Source organism: Dryobates pubescens, chromosome Z, assembly GCF_014839835.1.
Source record: "Dryobates pubescens isolate bDryPub1 chromosome Z, bDryPub1.pri, whole genome shotgun sequence".
NCBI classification, from domain to species: domain Eukaryota; kingdom Metazoa; phylum Chordata; class Aves; order Piciformes; family Picidae; genus Dryobates; species Dryobates pubescens.
Window position 1 is genome coordinate 54,595,323 of NC_071657.1, and position 20,254 is coordinate 54,615,576.

General features: G+C 43.0%; 2 protein-coding genes across 2 annotated transcripts in view; both read left to right on the forward strand.

Moving 5' to 3' along the window:
* PLGRKT (plasminogen receptor with a C-terminal lysine) overlaps window positions 1–2,119 on the forward strand; it is a 37,956-nt gene extending 35,837 nt beyond the window's left edge. The window contains 2 exon segments of the mRNA XM_054177773.1: window positions 1,011–1,117; window positions 1,998–2,119. Of these exon segments, the coding sequence (XP_054033748.1) occupies window positions 1,011–1,117; window positions 1,998–2,119 (229 nt within the window).
* A 6,990-nt stretch (window positions 2,120–9,109) lies between these two features.
* On the forward strand, window positions 9,110–11,887 carry LOC104299644 (relaxin-3). Its single transcript, XM_054178932.1, has 2 exons — window positions 9,110–9,341; window positions 11,520–11,887. The coding sequence occupies exons 1-2, from the start codon at window positions 9,110–9,112 to the stop codon at window positions 11,885–11,887; spliced, it is 600 nt and encodes a 199-aa protein (XP_054034907.1).
* The last annotated feature ends 8,367 nt before the right edge of the window (window positions 11,888–20,254 follow it).

The window sequence follows — 20,254 nt, forward strand, 5'->3', positions numbered from 1 at the left end:
CATCTGCTGTCTCTCTTTCCTTGGAATCAGTTTATACTAGGCATTTTGTCTCTGATCTTGCTTACATTTTTTTTCCTTCTGTCTCTAGCCTACTTGTCCAAATGTTTTCTCATTATTTGCTTATTCTCCCACATTGAAATTGGAGTGGTTTTCTTCCCTGCTTTCTATCTTGGGATAGTTAAAGCAAAAAATGAGTATGCAGTGGGAAATACATGTTCTGAGTTCTGCTTGTTCTGTTGAAAAGCTGTAAATGTGCCAGGGACGTGTACCAGAACTGACTCTCTTGAGTATGGCAGCGTTACAGAACAGCCCCCCAGGTGCACTGTATTTTCTGAGTGGCTGAGTACAAATTATTAGAGGAAGAGAAGGATTATACAGCCAGCCTCCAACTGCACAGAGCTTCTCCACTGAGCAATGAAACTCTGGCTATCTTTTCCAAGATTTAGATAGCTTGTTCTTTGTATGCTGAGCCATCTGAGAAGGATGGTTGGTGACTGGGCAGTCTGCTGCGGTGCCTGTGAGTGACAGGCATAGAGGTTTAACTAGGTATAACATCTCTCTGATACTCTGATATCTCTCCTACTATTCCATAACCAGATGTTATATGCAACTAATTGACATGTTGTTAGTAGCAGTTACTGGGAATGGTGACCAGTGTTATCCTGTAAAATAGTACTGCTGTATGGAGATCCCAAACACTGTAATACTACCAGAACTACAGTTGGAGATTTCAGCATTTGGAAGTGTTTTAAAGAATGAGCACAATATTAACTGCATTACAATATTCAGTCACATTTATTACACCTAAATACAGCTTCAAATCATTGTAATAATGATCATTAAGCTAGGAATTAGGGTATAAGTAAACAGTATTGTTGGCATTGTACCAAGTGTCATTAGCCAAAACAAGCATATTCTTTGCCTAATCTTCATCTTTTCTTATGTCGCAATCAGACCACTACAATGTATGTGTGGGGTTCTCTATCTGTTTTTCGCATTCTCTGTCCTAGATGTTTTCATTCCAACCTTACCCAGAGTGTTCTGCACCCTACAGCTTTTCCCTGCAATGCTGTTAAGACTGCATGTTTTGGTAACTGCCTTAGAAAATCTCTGAACAGTACGCTTTGAAGTGCTACCCACTTTCTCTCTGTAGTCTGACATCTTTTATCCTAGGCCTAACACATGAAGGTGCCCAAATATATCTAGGATTCTGTGTACAGGGATTTACTTGTTGAAGTTTATGTACACTTTTATGTCTATGTCTGATCCACCCCCTTCTCAGATGGGAGTATGAGGTTGGTACAAAGTACACGGTAACACCAAGTCCTTGCTGCATCTGATGCCTCCATTCCAAAGCGCATATGCAATACATCTAAACAAAACATTACTGTAATTCAGCATAGCTTTTAGGAGAAAGAGGCTAACAGAAATGGCAACAGCAGCGACACAGTTGGTTGTTATATCTGAAGTTCTTTCAAACAAATGTAGCCTGAGGTACATATGAGATCACAGTATTACACTATCATCAAGGCTGGAAGAGACCTCAAAGATCATCAAGTCCAACCTGTCACCACAGACCTCATGACTAGACCATGGCACCAAGTGCCACATCCAATCCCCTCTTGAACACCTCCAGGGATGGTGACTCCACCACATCCCTGGGCAGCCCATTCCAATGACAAATGACTCTCAGTCAATCTCTCTCAGTCAGATCAAACCAAAGACTTTCAAAGTGCAGTTATCCCACCAATCCAAAATACCTTAAAGATAACTTTAATGCTACATTGACATCTCATTTGTGAAAGATGTAGCTGTGACCTGGTGTTTTGTTAATTTGGCCCAAGCAAATAGCTAAATAGTTTCTTTGGTGTGGTGGTGGTGGTGGTGTTTGTTTGGTTTGGTTATTTTGTTTGGTTGGTTGGGTTTGAGTTCGTGGGGTTTGTCTGTTTTTCACTTTGTTTGCTTTCACACAGTAATCTTGGTTTTTTTTCCTTAAGGGGAAGCAGAAAATGTACTGGACACACAGGGAGTTTTGCTACAGTTGCCGAAAGGACCGTTTGCTTATGAAGACCTGGAGAAAATCAGAAGATCTCAGAGAAAGTTCTTCAGAGAAAAATAGGAAGATAATACTGAAGCTTAATATCTGAAATGTGATTGTAATACTGGGTTTGGACATAAATCAATCATTAAAAAGATGAGAAAATCACAAGCTTTTAAAAAAGCAAAATACATTTTATTTACATCAGTACTTTCTAAAGCAATGATTTATTATATTATGTATCTCTTGAAATACCTGTTGTTGCTGTAGTGTATTTTTCTTGTTTAGAAATTAAATACTGAATTTCCATTGCCTACTTAGAGTCTGAAAATTACTTTCACATGTCAAAAAAATTCTGCTGCTGACCAAACACATTATAATCAACACAAATAAGTTAAATTGATAGTTACAAATGTGTATAAATATCATTATAATTTTCAAATGTATTTAAGGATCCAGAGCTCAATTAGAGGTCAGGCACAGAAAGTCAGCTTCTTTGAAAAATAAGACACTTTGTTTGCTGTTCTTTAGGCAGTGAACTTACCATCTCTGCTTCAAATTCTGGAACAAACAGCTTTTATCATAAATAAGTTCGGAGCTAAACATGTGTTAATTGTGTTTTACTCTTAGGAAAAAAAAAAGTATTAAAATATGAGCAGAGATAATTTCTCAAGGAGACATCAAATTATGTAGCTATTTCCTGAATCTTTCTTGTGCTTGTTCGACATGCTGAAACTCAGGATAATTTGTTTACATGAAATCAGAGGTTTCACTACTACAATGAGTATTAACTCAGGCTATTAGCAACCAAAATTACTAATGTGGGTGGTTTGGGGTTTTTTTTGGTTGATTGGTTGGTTTTGGGTTTTGTAATGGGTAGATCCAAGCAGCCTTACAAGTAACAAAAAAGGGATTTTTTTTTTTCCTGTGCTTTTGCTCTGAGAATATAATTATAGCACACATTAGTGTTCTGGTGTTATACTTGGGAGGAAAAAAAAATAAATTTCTATATTTGAAATCTTGTTTAAAAACAGATTATTTTGTGTTTGAGATAGACTAAATCTAGAAGTGTTTCCAAGTGTGGAATGAAAATATAAAAGCTCAAAAAAGCATCCAATAATGAATTAAACCTAAATCTGTACTAAGGTTTATTAAGTGAAGAATTAAACTCCAGCTAGAGTTAATGCTCTGAATCTGTTTTTAAAGAAAACAAGAGTATTTTTGCCTCAGCTCAGCCTATCGTGTTACTCATGTTCTACGAACTGACAAAATGCAGCCCAGTGCCACCTCATGTTTTGTTCATGTCCCTCAACACTTACTGCTGTATTATGTGCTGTTCCTAGGACACATGTATCCCTGCTTACTTGTTTTGCTTTGAATAACACATGACCTACTACCTTCAGGTTCTGAATCTTACCTTGCTTTAATTTTGAAGAAGTTATAACAGCCTTTTATGCTTTGATTTCTGTTGTCTATTATACTCATTCTTTAAAAAAAAGAAAAGAAAAAGAAAAAGGAAAAGAAAAATCTGTTGCCTTGGTTTGGTATTGAAATACCTCAACCTGTGCCTTTTAACCCACCTTTTAATCCCGTGAAAGACATTTTTACAAGAGAGCAGTTTTCATAGTCCACACAGCAGTTTTATGTACAAATCTTAGAAAATTAGGAAATACTGTAATGCTGGTTACTGTGAAATAAGAATTAACATCTGTGTGTTTGCTATAGATTTCTATGGTGTTGGATCAAAGGTGGTGTTAAAGGAAACAAGCAGGCTAAGCAAAATAATGACCCAGACAGAAGTTTTGGGAGGTAATTAAATAGCTATTTACTATTCCATCCTAGCTATTTGAATTTTTTCTTTCTAAAAGTTAAACTGAGATGAATAGTATTAATCAATTGCAAGACTCCACACTAAAAAGGGATGGAGTGGGTTAAGTTTAACTCAGTATCAGTGAAAGTTACTCAATTTATAAGGAAAAAGCAACAGGTTCTAAGAAAGATGGTCTAAAGCAAACCCAGAAATAGATAAAGTGGGCTGCATAGAATGTGCCAAAGATCATTAATGGTTAGTCACCTTTACTGCCTTTATTTTTCACTGTACTTTTTTCTTGACAGATACCTGCTTTTGTTTTGAAGATGCTCATTCTTTGTTACAGAGTATTAATTCTGCTGCTAGTGTGTTAATCAAAACCACTCGCACATACTAAGTCCAGTTATACCTGCCACATAGATATTCAGCTGCAGCATGGCTGAACAGTATGACTTCCTTCAAAGGATGATGAAAGTGAGAAAGCTTTACTTTTGACAGGGCCTACTTCAGGAAGATTGATGTTGCAGCACATCATCATACCACAGTTGTACTCGTACAAATAAATAAATAACCATCTAAACCATCCTGCTCCCTTCTGTCATTTGGGTTCAACTGGCTTCAGTGTAGGATTTACTTTAATATGTCACAACAACTGTCTTTTTTTCATGAATCACTGGGAAAGAGATGGGGAGTAATTGCAAGGGAAACTTGTTCTGACCTGAGGGGGGATACTATTACTGCCTTAATTCTGTTGGTTTTTTTCTGGTGGTAGTGTCTGAGAGACATGTATCCTGAATCAGTGTCACTTGGAGCAGGATTCTTCTGGGAAAGTAAGAAGTCAGTCATAATTAGGATGTCAGCATTAAATTCTTTATGTTCTCATTATCTGTATGTTTCATTTGCAAGACATAAAAGTGCACACTTCCTGTGAGCCACAACTGCCTGCCCCTTCTCCTGTTAATATGCTTTTCAGTAGGAGGCATGAGTACTGAGAACCAAGAAACGTCACACTGGGGGTCCATTTTGGGGCCCCTTCCTTTATTCTCCAGATGAATGATTTAACTTCTCCGAAAGCTTCCTTATGATAGGGAAAGTTGATTGTCACAATTCCTTCCTAAATGTTTTTAAGTTCTTTTATTGCTATCGCTGCCTTTAAAAGTAGAATGGCAAAGTGGTTATTTGGGCATACACAAATGAGATAATTTCTGCATTATTATTTAATTGCTTAATCAGTCTTCAAATTAATAATATACAAATAAGCCTCTCATTCAAGAAATTCACAGCTATCAAGGCATCGTTAAAGGGTTTCTTCTCTATTTACCCACCTATTTTCATGAAACATTCCCTTCCCTCTATAAACTTTGCTGTTGGCCAACAGATTCAGAATTTAGTGCAAAGGGGAAAAATGGTACAATCATTCTTACCTTACTTTAGGAAACTGAAAAATACAAAATACTTGCATTAAGACCATACAATAGATGTTCCTATCTTGCAATGTCTTACAGATCACAAATGGAATTTAATTTCTTTGTCCTGCTCTCCATAGAATCATAGAACCATTGAGGTTGGAAGAGACCTTTGAGATCAAATCCAACCACTTGCCTGGAGCTCACAGTCCCACTTCTGCTGCTAAGCCACTACCCCTAAATCATGTCCCTAAACACCACATCCACACATCGTTTAAATACCTGCAGGATTAGTGTCTCCACTACTTTCCTAAGCAGCCTGTTCCAACACTTGGTAACCCTTTCTGTGAATAAATTTTTCTAACATGCAAACTAATACTTACCAGTGGTGAGTAGAGTGAGACAATCACATTGCTAGACCTGCTAGCTACATTCTTCCAGATACAAGCCAGGAAGGCAAGACTAGTCAGGATTATTCTTTAAAACAGAAAGAGTAAGAAGGTGGATAGTTACTTCAGAAAAGTTATATTTAAACTATCTATTTTCTTCTACTTGCATTGAATAGAAGTTTTCTAGCGATGATGAACAGATAAACCTAGCCTCTGACTTCACGTAGATTCATGGCAAATTATTAAGGGGTTGCCAGTTAGGCTTTTCTTTGTCAAATCCTGTATGATTTAAAGTTATAAAGTTATACAACTAACAGTAAGTTTCTTCATAACCTGCTATTCAGGTAACAGTAGAGGGAATTGAAATGCCTAGATGCAAAGCCAGTGTTGCTAAAATATGGCTTGAGGAAAAATGCTGAGCAATACAACCTACTAGTGAAAGTGCATTAAGCATAGTGACATTAAGCAATGTCAAAATCCTGCCAGCTCATCCAGATGTGATCCTTAATAAAACTCATTAACTCACTCACTCCCTGTTGTTGCAGCCTTTGGTCCTAGAAAGAGAGCATTCATAGCATGTGCTTTTGAGTCCTGCATTGTACAGGTTAGGAGGTGATCTGCTGGATAGCAGCCCCGTGGAGAAGGACCTGGGAGTCCTGGTGGCTAACAAGTTATCCATGGGACAGCAATGTGGCCTTGTGGCCAAGAGGGCCAATGGTATCCTGGAGTGCATTAAGAAGAGTGTGTACAGCAGATCAAGGGATGTTCTCCTCCCCCTCCTCTCTGCCCTGGTGAGACCTCACCTGGAATACTGCATCCAGTTTTGGGCTCCCCAGTTCCAGGGGAACAGGGATCTACTGGAAAGAGTCCAATGGAGGGCTACCAGGATGATGAAGGGACTGGAGGAAAGGCTGAGAGCCCTGGGGCCTTTTAGTCTGGAGAAGGGAAGAATGAGAGGGGAATTGATAAATGTTTATAAATATCTGAGGGCTGGGTGTCAAGAGGGAGGGGGCAGGCTCTTCTCCATTGCACCCTGTGATAAGACAAGGGGTAAGGGATATAAACTATAGCACAGGAGGTTCCACCTCAACATGAAAAGGAACTTCACTGTGAGGGTTGCAAAGCACTGGAACAGGCTCCCCAGAAAGGCTGTGGAATCTTCTTCTCTGGAGAATTTGAAGACCCATCTGGATGTGTTCCTGTGTGACCTGTGCTAGATTCTATGGTCCTGCTTTGGCAAGGAGTTTGGATTAGATGGTCTCTGGAAGTCCCTTCCAACCCCAAACATCACAATCCTGTGATTATGGCCCGCCAGGGCCCTTTTTACAGCTTTTTCTCTATAACCTACCAACAAGCATGATGGGAAGCACAGAAAGCATTGTCTTTCACATTCAGTAGCTGTGATGAAGAAGCAGGTGAGATCAGAAAAACTACTGGTTTCCCACTCTCTCGAGCCCTTGCACTTAGCAGCTGTAGTCATAGGTTACATTCTTCAAAAAGCAAAAATTAAGTTCTTAGGGGAAAAAAAAAAGAAAAAAAAAAGAAGAAGAAAAAAAACCCAAACCAACCAAAACTAAAAGTGGCCACCACAATGCCTACCTTTGCAGTTAGATGCCTCAGTAACTGATGGTCCAGTTAAATTGAAATTAAAGCATGTGGAGAGACAGGATTTTTCCAGCTAGAGTGACATATTACCCTGGTGTTTGGGGACACCTCTCAAAAATTCCCTGATAAAAGCTCTGAGAAAGGCATAGCTGACATTTTGGTGCTTTAAAGGACTGGAACCAATATTTGGCATGTGTATCAGAGCAGGGTATGAAATACCTTGTGTTAGTTTACAAGCTAAGTCACCAGGTCAGTCACTGCCTGACTTTGACAGTTCCATCCTTACTGCCCTGGAAGTCCTGGTAGTGTTCTTGCACATGACTACAGCTCTGCAGTCAGTGAAAACAATTCCCTTGCCCAGAAGACTACTTCATGATGTGGACCTGATTGGACAAGTATTTGCAGAAAAAAGCCCACAACATGAACAAAATCAAGCTGCTGATTACACCTGCAGAAATTGTCTGTAAAAGAATAGCAGTTAAGATTTGTGGGAGAAACAGATAAAGGTTTTCTTTTTCAGGATTTTTGGGTCGGCAGACTCCATATCTGCAGATTGCATCTTAGTAGCAGCCTGAATGATATTGCCTACTGTTGAAATGGTACCACTGTCTGAAACATGTAAGATTGGACCAAAAAGAAAGCCCAAGTATAAACAGCTTTGCAGGTTGCACACTGTGGCCTCTTTCCAGATCCAGTTCAAGGTAAAACATCCAAATCCTCCTTTAAAAGGTGATTTGAGTCTACGCCTCCACCAATGCGGGTGAATCATCCCTTTTTGTACTCTAGGCTGTGGATGTATGTCCTGTTTGTGTTCTCATTCTAGACTAAGTTTCAACAGTTTTTCTGCATTCATCAATGATACTCATGGGTTAGAAAGCATAACCTTTTAGAAATATCTTGTGTTTTCACCTTCTGCTTTCCTACAGTATGACTGTTTATAAATGAACCACTTCTGGTCCTATTGTACTGAAAAAGAACCCCAACACCCAGAAGCAGGCTATACTTCCCAGGACAGGTAGTTGTGCTTGGTGAGTCCAAAGAGCATCCTCCTTTCAGCGAGAACCTGCTAGGGGCTGCTGCTGCAACATACATGTGTGGAACTCCAGGTTCCAGGACACCTGTGTGGAAGCTGAGGTCTCTGACACTTGGTTGGCCACTGATGCCACTGAACGCAGGTCTGGGGAGTGACAAACCTGAGAGGCAGTCAGGCTTTTAAATCCCACCTCAGGTGTCCACAGTTTAAGTAGTTCTGCAGAAGTACCTGCAGTTTACTTTACTTGCTCCCATCTTTACGTTGGCAAATGCACGCAGATTTCACACTTGCAAGGGATGAAACTCATGAGCTGCGGTTTTTCACGTTGGAAGAATCATTCGAGAGGGCATCGGCAACTGGTCCAGGAAAATCTGAGACGGAGTGCCCGGAGGAGTGGATTGCGCATTGTCCCCCGGCCGGTGGGGAGCCAGGAGCCCTAAGGGGCTGGAATCAGGGGCACCTTCACCGAGGCGCGAGGAGCCGCGACAGCAAGCAAGAGGCAGAGAGAGGAGTGAGTCCGGTTCGAGGGAGTCTCGATACTGTCTTCAGCAGCAGAGACCGCCCGGCGACGCAGCTGCCCGCGGCAGCGGCGGGGCCACGGCTAGGGCCCGGGCCGGGGCCGGGGCCGGGGCGGTGACTCAGTACCGCCCTCAGCCCATAAAAGGCGGGAGGCGGCCGGCCGGCGGCTACCGGCGCGCGGCACGCGGCGGTGCGGCAGTTGGGCTCGAGGTCGCGAGCGCGGGCGGCTGGGCGGCCGGCGGCTCCTCTTGGGAGCGCGCCCGCGGGAGTGGGTCGGGAAGGACCGGGACGGGGCGGGCGGCTGGCGCTATGGGCACCAAGCTGCGACTCCTCTGTGCCGCGGCGGCGTTGCTCTGCGCGGCGCCGCCAGGGCGGCCCAGTAGCCGGGGCGCGACAGCCGCTGTGCTCCCCGCGGGCGAGGGCGACGGTTACGGGGTGAAGCTGTGCGGACGGGAGTTTATCCGCGCCGTCATCTTCACCTGCGGCGGGTCCCGCTGGAAGCGGCTCTCCCTGCTAGCGATGGAACCGGCGACCGCGGCCGGTGAGTGTGCCACGAGCAGAGGGGTGTGGGCGGGGCGAGGCCGGCGACCGCGCCCGACGGAGCGGCGCTTTCAGACGGTCCCGTGGCTACGGCGGGCAGAGACGGCTCTCGGGGCGGCTCGCCTGTCTCGGCAGAGGTCCTGTGAGGAGAAATGGAGAGCAAACAGGAGGGAGTGGGAAAGCGCGAGAGCCCCACGGAGCTACTGTCTCCTCCTGCCTGAGCTGCCCGCCTCCCCATCCCTCTCTTTCTCTCTCCTTCCCGATGCCGGTTAGCATGGCCCGTGGTTTCTGAAAGGAAACACGCAGATTTGGAGGGAAAGACACGACAAGCCCTGGGCCGCGATAGCCGGCTAAGTTTTAGGTCCTTTCAGAAGACATCGGCTGAGGGCCGAAAAGCCCCACGGCGGCCGAAGCTCACAGGACTCTCTTTATTTAAAGAAACTACAAACAGTAACTCAATTTTTTGCTTCTCGGTCATGCAGGGTGGTGTAATGCACCTCAGAAGCGGTAGGCGGTACCTCCCGCTATGGCTTTGCTCCCTTGGCAAAGCTCGGTAACTCTTCGTGCTGTGGAAACCATGCTCCGCTTTCCCCCTCCCCAGGAGCATTGAAGATAGACACAGCCTTCTTCTTGGGCTTTGCTAGGGGCATTACTGAATATGGACTCTTTTGTGCTGTTATAACAAAAGAGTTTGCATCTTGAAGGCTGGACGGGACTGTCAGGTTATAATTGAATAAGGGCAAGAACTTTAGGGATGTTTGGTGAAATGGTTGAGTAAAATATTCCTCATACAATTTTACCCTCACGTGTTCCAAGCCCAATATTTGAAGAACGTGTAAGCAGATGGGGCTTAGGCTGTGTTCTCAACTACGGTAATGCACGAGAGAAATTTGAAGTGATGACTCTGTGTTGGTGTTTTGATTAGTGAAAATCACATTTTTAAAAGGACAGTAATTGGAATTATGGCTAAGGTGTGCAGTGGAAGAGGTTCTTTTTTTCTTGGCATAAACAGCCTTAAATAAGGCTTAGCTGCCTCAGGCAGTTAATAAAACCAGTATTTTTGGTTTCTTGGAAGTTGTTTTTTGTTTGTGGTTTTTTTCCCCCCCTAACAGTTTGAATAGAAAATAAGTTACCTTTGTCATTATAGCAAATGACATGTGTAACGTCTGTTCTGTTTGTTCTTTTCCAGCGAACTTTGTTTTCCTTTTTATTAACATGAGTATCAGTCACTAAGGAGCCCTGACTGTGCTGCACACTAACTAAACTCTTAACTCCCCCAAAAGACTCCTAAAGAGGAATAATCGATTAATTAGCAAAGTAGCTACAACTACTTGTTTTGTATATATTCAGGCAGCTGTTCTATTTGAAGGTTAGCTACTATAAATTACCGACACATCTTAAAGTAAACACAACATTCGTTGGATGCTCTCACGTTCTTTGATCTTGCTGAAACAAAAACCGTGTGAACAGCATTAAGACCACTTGGTTTGGATTTTTAAACTTAAGAATGGAAGGAGCTGTGTTTTTCTGTGTTAACTGAAGTAAGCAATTCTGCCTTGCAGAAGAAAACCCAAGAGAAACAGTATCAGGTGAGAAGAAGTAGAGCTTGTATTTTGAGAATACTGCAGTCACTGACACAAAGTCTGGTTTTAAGTAAAATCTGCAAGCCTCTGCTATACCTTGAGAAATGAAAGGATTGAGTGGAAAGCATTGGCTGAAAATAGCTGTAGAAAAATACAATCTGTGAAAAGCGGTTTACATACAACTTTTGTTTTAGTCCTTTGTTCTTCATAGGATGCTAGTTTGTGTGAGTAGTGGTCTCACTGAATTCATGAGCTACATGACATAGCTATGTGTGTGCCTTTACAACAAAATTTTGTTTGTGTTAAATTATTGAGACTTCGGTATCAGTAGCGTGAAGGTTCTGACAGGATGTCTATACCTCAGCCACAGTTGTAGCCATGCATTCTCCATGTTTAACAGGCAAGATAGCCTTCAAAAATTAAAGATCCTCCTAAAAGTAAGCTATAAGTAAATCTGAGTGGAGTATGGACAGTTCTCCTATATAACAGAGCTTTTCTTAGTAGCAAGTGAATGGGGTTTACTGCTATTGTAAGAGCTGTGCTCTCCCTTTGGTACTCCTACAGTCTGAACTTAAAAAAGTCTTCTTTTTAAACAGATTCTGTACGAACAGCAAATAACAAGCTATGGGGAAACTTCAAGCTGCAATCAATTTTGGGTCCTGAACTGGAGCAGCTGCAGAGAAGCAGTCCCTTTCTTGGATGGGAGACTCTTAAGGACTTGTATAGTTTAAATGACTATAATGAATATCTACCTGTGGCAGATGACTTCAAAGAACTTGTTCGACAGCTAGAAGAAACTGTTGAGAAGGACAGAGGAGGAACGGGAATTGCAAATCCCATGGGATCGAACAGTTATCTTTGGGCCGGGTATCCCAGAAGAAAACGTGAATCTCTGGGTTTGGCAGGAATGTGTTGCAAATGGGGCTGTACAAAAGCTGAAATTAGTACTATATGCAGAGTTTAAAATCCTGTCTGTACTTATGCATGAAATTGGTGTTTGTTCCAATGCTACTTCTGTGGAGGAAGAAAGCTCTCTCTATATTTTCTCTATATGTGCCAGTCAATACTGCTGGTTTTATTTAAAAATAAAATAAAATCCACCAGTGTAATTGTCATGACTTTGTTTTGCTGTAGAAACTTTTAATCTGTGTTTTTTTACTAAGTCTCTTAATTTTGCTGTCAATCCTTTACACTTGCGTTACAAAAGCACCATCTCTTTGTCTTTAGAAAGAACGTCACTGTTTCATTAAACTGTGATTATAGTAACCATTACTGACTTGTTCTTTTTCTGTCAACAGAAAGAACATCCACTCGTGTGCTTGAAACAGGACTCACCGTACAAAGCAGTAGAGGAAATAGTTTGCCATTTAAAACTCCACTCATCACTGACTCAGCTTGATTATTTTGAACATACTTTTCCCATTTGCCTGTAATAGCAGAATGGTTTTGTGCAATGTCATTTCTCTAGAAACTTTGTCACAATACAACGCTTGCAGCCAAAATATTTCTTCATGCTCACAGATGGGCTAATATAGTTAGTGGGTGAAGTAGTAACACTGTAATTATTCTTAATTTACCTTACCTTTTTTTTCCTTTCTTTGTACTACTGCTAAGTAAGAGTAGATGTGCTTCAGCTTATTCTGCAGATACTCAGACACTGTCCTGTGTGGTTTTTACGGCATGCTGGTCTGCTCTGCTTCAGATGTTTCTCTAAGCTGCTAATTGCTACGGTGTTTATAAATAGGTAATTTAATATTTGTAGTTGCTAAGATAAAATTTTGCCATCCTGGCTGTTTTAATCAGCTGTAACAAATTGTAGTTCTAACTACGTTGTCAGTGGCATGAGATTTTTGTCTTTCTGCCCTTTATGATGCTTACAGTAGCATACCTTTCTAGTAGTAGATGATTCAGAATATACTTAGTAGTTCAGAGTGCACAGCTGGTACCTTTGGCTCCATTCTTCAAAAAGTGTTCTTTAGTCTAAATATTGCTTAGTGAAATTATTGCATCACTTGTTTATTTCTTTTCCTAAGATGATATTGTTATTTCAGTACTTGGGCATTTACCAATCCTTTTAATTTTTTCTAAACCATTTTATTTGGTAGAGCTGGGGCAGAATGGGCATTCACTATGACTGCTGCTATCTTCCTGGGGAAAATCACCGTCTCTTCCGTCATTGTTACAATGTTTAGCAAGAATTGATTGTTCTTCCACACCATTGTTGCAGTGACTGTAAGATGCCTTTTGTCAATCTGGAGGGTAACTGTGAAGTTCTGCTATACTTTTCTTTGCAACAAGCCATCTGAACTTGCGCAGCTTAGTGTGGAAGCTGTGTTGCCATAAAGGTTTGTCTCAGGCTGCTTCTCTGCTCCCTTTTCTTTAGATTCAAGCAAATGTGACCATCTGTTCCTGAAACAGGACATTGTGTTTCAGGCACTGCTCAGGTGCCTACAGCTGTGCTAGCTCAAGGTAGCTGCTGCTTCCAGTACAACTGAACCTGCACAAAGGTGAAGCAGTGGTCAGCTGGCGTACTGGGGTGACAGCCCCCTAATGTGACGTGCAGGTGCCCCAAGAGTGACTCAACTAAAGCTGGGATCCTAATACACCTATGCCTTCACACAGGCAGTGCGTCATCCACCCTGCTGTGGGACCACCTCTACCAAACCCCCCTAGGCACAGAGTGAAGAGAAATGTAGGAATAAAAGGCAGTACCATGAAGTGTGCACCCACCACCAAGAAAACATTGACCACACAGGATACAGCTCAAACTTTAAATGGTAATACTTACCTCCTCTTACATCTGGTTTTATCTCCTTTCTCTTTCACATATTAGGTAGTTGCTTCACCTGCTCCAAGAGCCACTTGTATGGTCAAAGTGAACTGCATGAACATGTAAGTAATAAATCTACAATCATTCCAGCCATTTTGGTGTCAGTTTGCCTTACCTCACTCCCAAGGTGTCTCTAAACAATATTCTGCAAACTCTTCCTCTCAGATGGGGTTTTGACACTTAGCTTCCAACCACTTCACCTCACAAATAGTTTTGGGTGTAGAGAGTCCTAATTTAGATTAGAATTTCCTAGAAGAACACAGGAGGAGGGGAAATATTCCATATTTTGGAGTAGGATATAGGGCTCTAGGAGTTAAAATTCCTTAGTAAGGTGAAGACTAAATACTGCATAGAGTCTATAAGAAAAGGGAAAATGTAAAAGCACCATGCTTCATGAAACAGAAAATTAGTCTCTATGCTTCATTAATTTTGCTAGAAAACCTTCTGCCAAGCTTTTAAAAAGGAATAGTGAGAAAAGTGAATATGCTGTTTGTTCTCCTTTCTTGCTCCAGTAGTACTGGTCTGTCCAGGTACCCAGTCTGCATGGGTAGTATCCTGAGTGGAACAGACTACTTACAATTTCACTAAGAGGCTAGGAGTAACCTGGCAAGTGAAAATCCCAGTTGTTCTGTTCAAAATTTAAGATCACAAATTAGGTTTAACTACACCTTTAAGTGGAAATTACTGTTCAAGATTAACTGTTACTGGCTGTGGTGGGTTGAGAGAGGGCTTAGCTCTCCCTCCTCCACAGAGTAAGAAACCACAGCTAACTCAGTCGAAGAGCAAAAGCTATATATTTACAAGCATATATGGAAAGCAGGTTATATATAACACAATATATACAGGTATTTACAATATATACACAGAAATACACAGCAAAGACAAATAACACAACAAAAATCCCTCCCTTAAGGAGGGATCCCCTCTTTGGAACCCCCTCTCTCTCCCCCCCTTACCTCCCTTTTTCCCCAAAAAGGGGTTAGAGAGAGAGAAAGGCAAGTTACTAAGGAAAAGAGTTGTTAGCAAGCTTCAAAAGCCCATGCAGGATTAGTGTTTGCTTATCTGAAGGCCAAGTCCAGCAGTTCGCAGAAGAAGCAGGCAGGGAGAACAGGCTGAAACACCAAACTCCCCCAACTCCCAAACCGAACTGAACTGAGGAAAAAATTTTCCAACCGCTTCACAATCTAAAGCTGAATTTTTGTTTATCAACCAATGAAATTCGTTTAGAATATCAGAATGTTTTGGTTCTAGTACCAAAAACATTAGCCAGTGTGTTCCAGCAGTGTTTGTTCTTAAAGGCACAGCCTCAAACGACCACAGTCCACCCCTTTCTAAACAATTTCATTGGCTGTTCGTACTGTCCATCCAATCCAGAACAATATTTACAGTTCGTAAGTTAAGTTCATCGTCCATTCCGGCTATACTCAGATGTAGATGATTCAGAAGTCCAAGAAAATCCAAAATCAAGAAAATGGAAAACAGTTTGTCTCTCCGCAGACGAAGCGAAGAAAAAGGGAAACAGGGACTCAGGGACTCTCAGTTGACTCAGGGCTCTCAGGGTTCTCAGGGTTCGTGCACCGTAGATTCCTCAGGGACTCTTTCCTTTGGACGCGCTGTAGCTGTACAACATTCTGAAATTAAACTCTCTCAGCTAAAGTTAAATCTCTTTGTGGAATACACTGAATTTCACCATTCTCTTGCATTACCCAATAAGTGTGACCCGGACCTTCTGCTGAAACCACCCCTCGGACAGGTTTAGCCTCTCCTGAGGGCGAAAATACCCAAACAGTTTTACCTAACAGATTCTTTTCCCTAACAACAGGAACTCTATCACCTTCTACTTTCTGTAGCAGATCAGAATGTGCAGGTCCAGCTCGGTTCACTGAACCTCTACTGTTCACCAGCCAGGTTGCTTGTGCTAAATGTTTCTCCCAGTTTTTCAAAGATCCACCTCCCATGGCTTTGAGAGTGGTCTTCAACAAACCGTTGTAGCGTTCAATCTTCCCTGCAGCTGGTGCATAGTAAGGAATATGGAAAATCCACTCAATACCGTGCTCTTTTGCCCAGCTCTTTACAAGGTTGTTCTTGAAGTGAGTTCCGTTGTCTGACTCAATCCTCTCTGGAGTTCCGTGTCTCCACAGGATCTGTCTCTCCAGACCGAGAATGGTGTTGCGTGCAGTTGCATGTGGGACTGCGTAAGTTTCCAGCCATCCAGTGTTCGCCTCTACCATAGTAAGCACGTACTGCTTACCAGAACGAGAACGTGGTAGAGTGATGTAGTCAATCTGCCAAGCTTCACCATACCTGTATTTGGACCATCTGTCACCATACCACAAGGGCTTAATTCTCTTTGCCTGCTTAATAGCAGCACAAATGTCACAGTCATGGATGACTTGTGTGATGGCATCCATGGAAATGTCTATGGATCTGTCACGAGCCCATTGGTATGTTGCATCTCTGCCTTGATGTCCTGACGAATCGTGAGCCCACCGAGCTAAGAATATCTCACCTCGGTGTTTCCAGTCGAGATCAAGTTCAGAGTCCTTGTCTACTTGAGAAACTCTTGCAGCTAGATCTGCCTGATGGTTGTGCTGCTGTTCCTCAGTAGCTTTGCTCTTGGGAATGTGAGCATCAATGTGTCTCACTTTCACTGGAATTCTCTCGATTCGATCAGCAATGTCTTGCCACAGTTCAGCTGCCCAGATGGGTTTTCCTTTCCTCTGCCAGCCATTCTTTTTCCAGTTCTTTAGCCAACCCCATAGAGCATTGGCTACCATCCATGAGTCGGTGTAGAGATAAAGCTTTGGCCATCTCTCACGTTCAGCTACGTCGAGAGCTAGCTGGACAGCTTTTACCTCTGCAAACTGACTGGATTCTCCTTCTCCATCCTTCGCCTCTGCAACTCGGCGTGTTGGACTCCACACTGCAGACTTCCACCTTCGCTTGTTCCCGACGAGACGACAGGAACCGTCTGTGAACAAAGCATATTTCTTCTCATCATCTGAAAGGTCATTGTAAGGAGGAGCTTCCTCAGCACGAGTTACTCTCTCCTCTGGAGGTTTAGCACAGTTGGTATCTTCAGGCCAACTTGAGATCACCTCCACCAGACCAGGTCTTTCAAGATTTCCCATTCGGGTTCTCTGTGTTATCAGGGCCATCCACTTAGACCAGGTGGAATCTGTGGCATGATGTGGTGTGGAACCTTTGCCTTTGAACATCCAATTCAAAACTGGCAATCTGGGAGCTAAGAGAAGTTGTGACTCAGTTCCAATTACTTCAGAAGCTGCTTTCACTCCTTCATAGGCAGCTAGAATCTCTTTCTCTGTTGGAGTGTAATTAGCCTCTGAACCTCTGTAACCTCGACTCCAGAAACCAAGAGGTCGTCCACGTGTCTCACCTGGAGCTTTTTGCCACAAGCACCAGGTTGGACCATTGTCACCTGCAGCCGTGTACAAAATGTTCTTAATGTCTGGACCATCTCGCACAGGTCCCAGACCCACTGCTTGGACTACTTCTTGCTTTATCTGGTCAAAGGCTGCTTGTTGTTCAGGTCCCCAGTGGAAACTGTTCCTCTTTCGAGTCACATCATACAGAGGTTTCACAATCTGACTGTATCCAGGAATGTGTAGTCTCCAAAATCCCACTATCCCCAAGAAACGTAGAGTTTCTTGCTTGTTCGTGGGATTTGCCATGGTAGAGACTCTATTTACCACATCCACTGGAATGTGTCGGCGTCCATCCTGCCACTGCACTCCCAGAAACTGGATCTCTGTGGTAGGACCTTTCACTTTGTCTCTCTTGATGGCAAAACCTGCATTCAGAAGAATGTCCATGATTTTGTTGCCTTTCTCAAAGACTTCCTCAGCAGTTTTACCCCAGACGATGATATCATCGATGAACTGGATGTGTTCTGGAGCACCACCTTCCTCCAGAGCATCATGGATTACTGCATGACAGATGCTGGAGCTGTGGATCCAGCCCATTGGCAGTCTGTTGAAAGTGTACTGGATTCCTCTCCAGGTGAAAGCAAACTGAGGCCTGCATTCCTCTGCTATGGGAATAGAGAAGAAGGCATTAGCAATGTCTATGGTAGCATACCATTTGGCCTCTTTGGATTCCAGCTCATACTGGAGTTCCATCATGTCTGGTACTGCTGCACTCATAGGCGGAGTTACTTCATTCAGGGCTCGGTAGTCCACTGTCAGACGCCAGTCTCCATTCGGCTTTCGCACAGGCCACACTGGACTGTTGAAAGGTGAATGAGTTTTGCTGATGACTTTCTGACTCTCCAACTGACGAATCAGATTCTGAATGGGCAACAAAGAGTCACGGTTGGTTCTGTATTGTCTGTGATGCACAGTCCGAGAAGCAACCGGCAACTTAACGTCCTGAATCTTGTGTTGTCCCACAACTGCAGATTCATCAGAAAGCTCAGGTCTAGCAGACAGCTTCAGTTTTTGTCCATCAATTTCTACAGAAGCTACTCCAAAAGCCCATTTGTAACCTTTAGGGTCTTTGAAACGCCCTTCTCTCAGAAAATCAATTCCCAAAATACAAGGTGCATCAGGTCCGGTCACAACTGTATGCTTTTTCCATTGTTTACCAGTTAAGCTTATATTAACCTCCACTTTACTTAACTCTTGAGATCCACCAGTGACTCCCAGAATAGTTATGGACTCTGATCCCTGATAATTTGATGGCAATATGGTGCACTGAGCTCCTGTGTCAACCAAGGCCCTGTACTTCTGAAAGTGTGAAGTGCCAGGCCACTGGATGTACACATCCCAATAGATTCTGTTATCTGTATTACCCCTCTCCTCCCCCTGGCGGGAGGCAGGGCACCCCTAGTTATGGGGAACATGTCCACAGGTGCAACGAGCACACTGTGCAGTGTTAGAACCGGAGCCACTGTTGGAGCTACTAGAGTTGTCCTGGGGAACTGTAGAAGTAACAGCTACCCTTCTGGTATTGCTACCTCGGGTTCTGCCACTTTGCAGTTCTCTCAGTCTCCTGAAAAGATTAGAAGTTGGTTGACCATCCCACCTGTTCATGTTCTCACCAAACTGATCACGCAGGGTAATCCAAATAGTCCTACGTGACTGCCTTGGTGGTCTGTTTTGGTTTGATCTGTTTTGGAATGACCTCCTTGGAGGATGTCTATTCCTCACAGATGAAACCTGTACCCACCTGGAGGAAGAATTGGAATCATCTCTTTGTGCCAATTGGGAGATGGTGTTTTTAAATTCATCCTTCAGCTCTTTCATGCAATTCTCCAGTTTTCCAGACAGAGTTTCAATGGCTGAAACCAAAGAAACACGTGTCATGCTATCATCCAATTGTCTCAATTGATCAGTGAATTGGCCAACCGTAAGAGGAGCTCCACCATAATTTCTTGCTACAATTCTGCTTGCCAGAATGTTTGCATAATTAGAAGGAGCAAGCTTGATGAGCTTTTTAGTAAGACCATTTCCTACAGGAACATCATCAGGATTCAGAGATTCATGTTCACCATAGAGTACCTCTCTAACAGCAAATTCTCTCAGACGCTTGATTCCCTCATCTATGGTAGTCCAGGGCTTAGGATTCCATGGAAGATCATCTCGGGAAGGGTATCTCATGAGAACCGCCATTAGAAGGCGTATCCACAGATTAACCTTACCGAGAGCCTTGCCTAGATGTCTATCTATTCCATTATCCTTCGAGAGAGTTCCTAGCTGGGCTGCTGACTTGTCTCCAACCATTAGAGCTGGAGCACCTGTATCATAGCATCTACCAAGCCAAGCGAGAACTGGCTCCTTATCTGCTCTGAGATAGTCTTTTCTTACATTTCTAAGCTCCTCCCGTGGTGAAGAGCAGTCGGTTATGTCATCTTGTTCTTGCTCCTCTGCCTCCTGTTCCTCAACTTGTTGTCCAAACAACCTTTCTGTCACTCTCTCAAGGATCCCTTTAAGCTGAGAGGCACCACCACTAGCTGCTGTCCTACCAAGAGATGCATCTCGATCCTCTGATGATCTCAATAACTCAGCTATATTTTTAAGACAGATTTTCTCTTCCTCCCCAGCAGAAGAACCTTGCTGTGCATCCCCGTCAGCTCCTGAATCAGCTTTAGTCTTACCCTTCCTTGTTGTTAAAACTGCTACTTGCTTTACTGGAGCTGTGTTTGGGTTTCCAGCTGCCTTATTATCAGAAGCTGATAAGCTTTGAGACAGATTAGTTGCTTTGGAGGACGCTTCCGCTCCTGCCATGGAAGAAGGAGGAAATGACTTTGCCTCGTTAATGGTGGCTGCCTGGGACACAGGAGCCGCCATGTTTGGGGCTACTGTAGCCCCTGGCTGCTTGCCAGAATCATTAGCAGTGCTATTCAGAGCTGCCTTGCCGATTGACTTTTTAGCTTTATCTTTAACTGACACAGATTCTCCATTATCATCCTCACTGGATGTTCCTGAAACAGAGCTAGGGTGGCGTTTTCGTCTCTTAACCCTCCGTTTTATAACAAAACAT

What these genes read in the sequence shown, in the direction of transcription:
- LOC104299644 (XM_054178932.1), top strand. Translation starts at nt 9,110, where the DNA reads ATGGGCACCAAGCTGCGACTCCTCTGTGCCGCGGCGGCGTTGCTCTGC. An exon ending in GGAACCGGCGACCGCGGCCG is followed by an intron (nt 9,342 to 11,519) that starts GTGAGTGTGCCA and finishes CTTTTTAAACAG; the next exon opens with ATTCTGTACGAACAGCAAAT.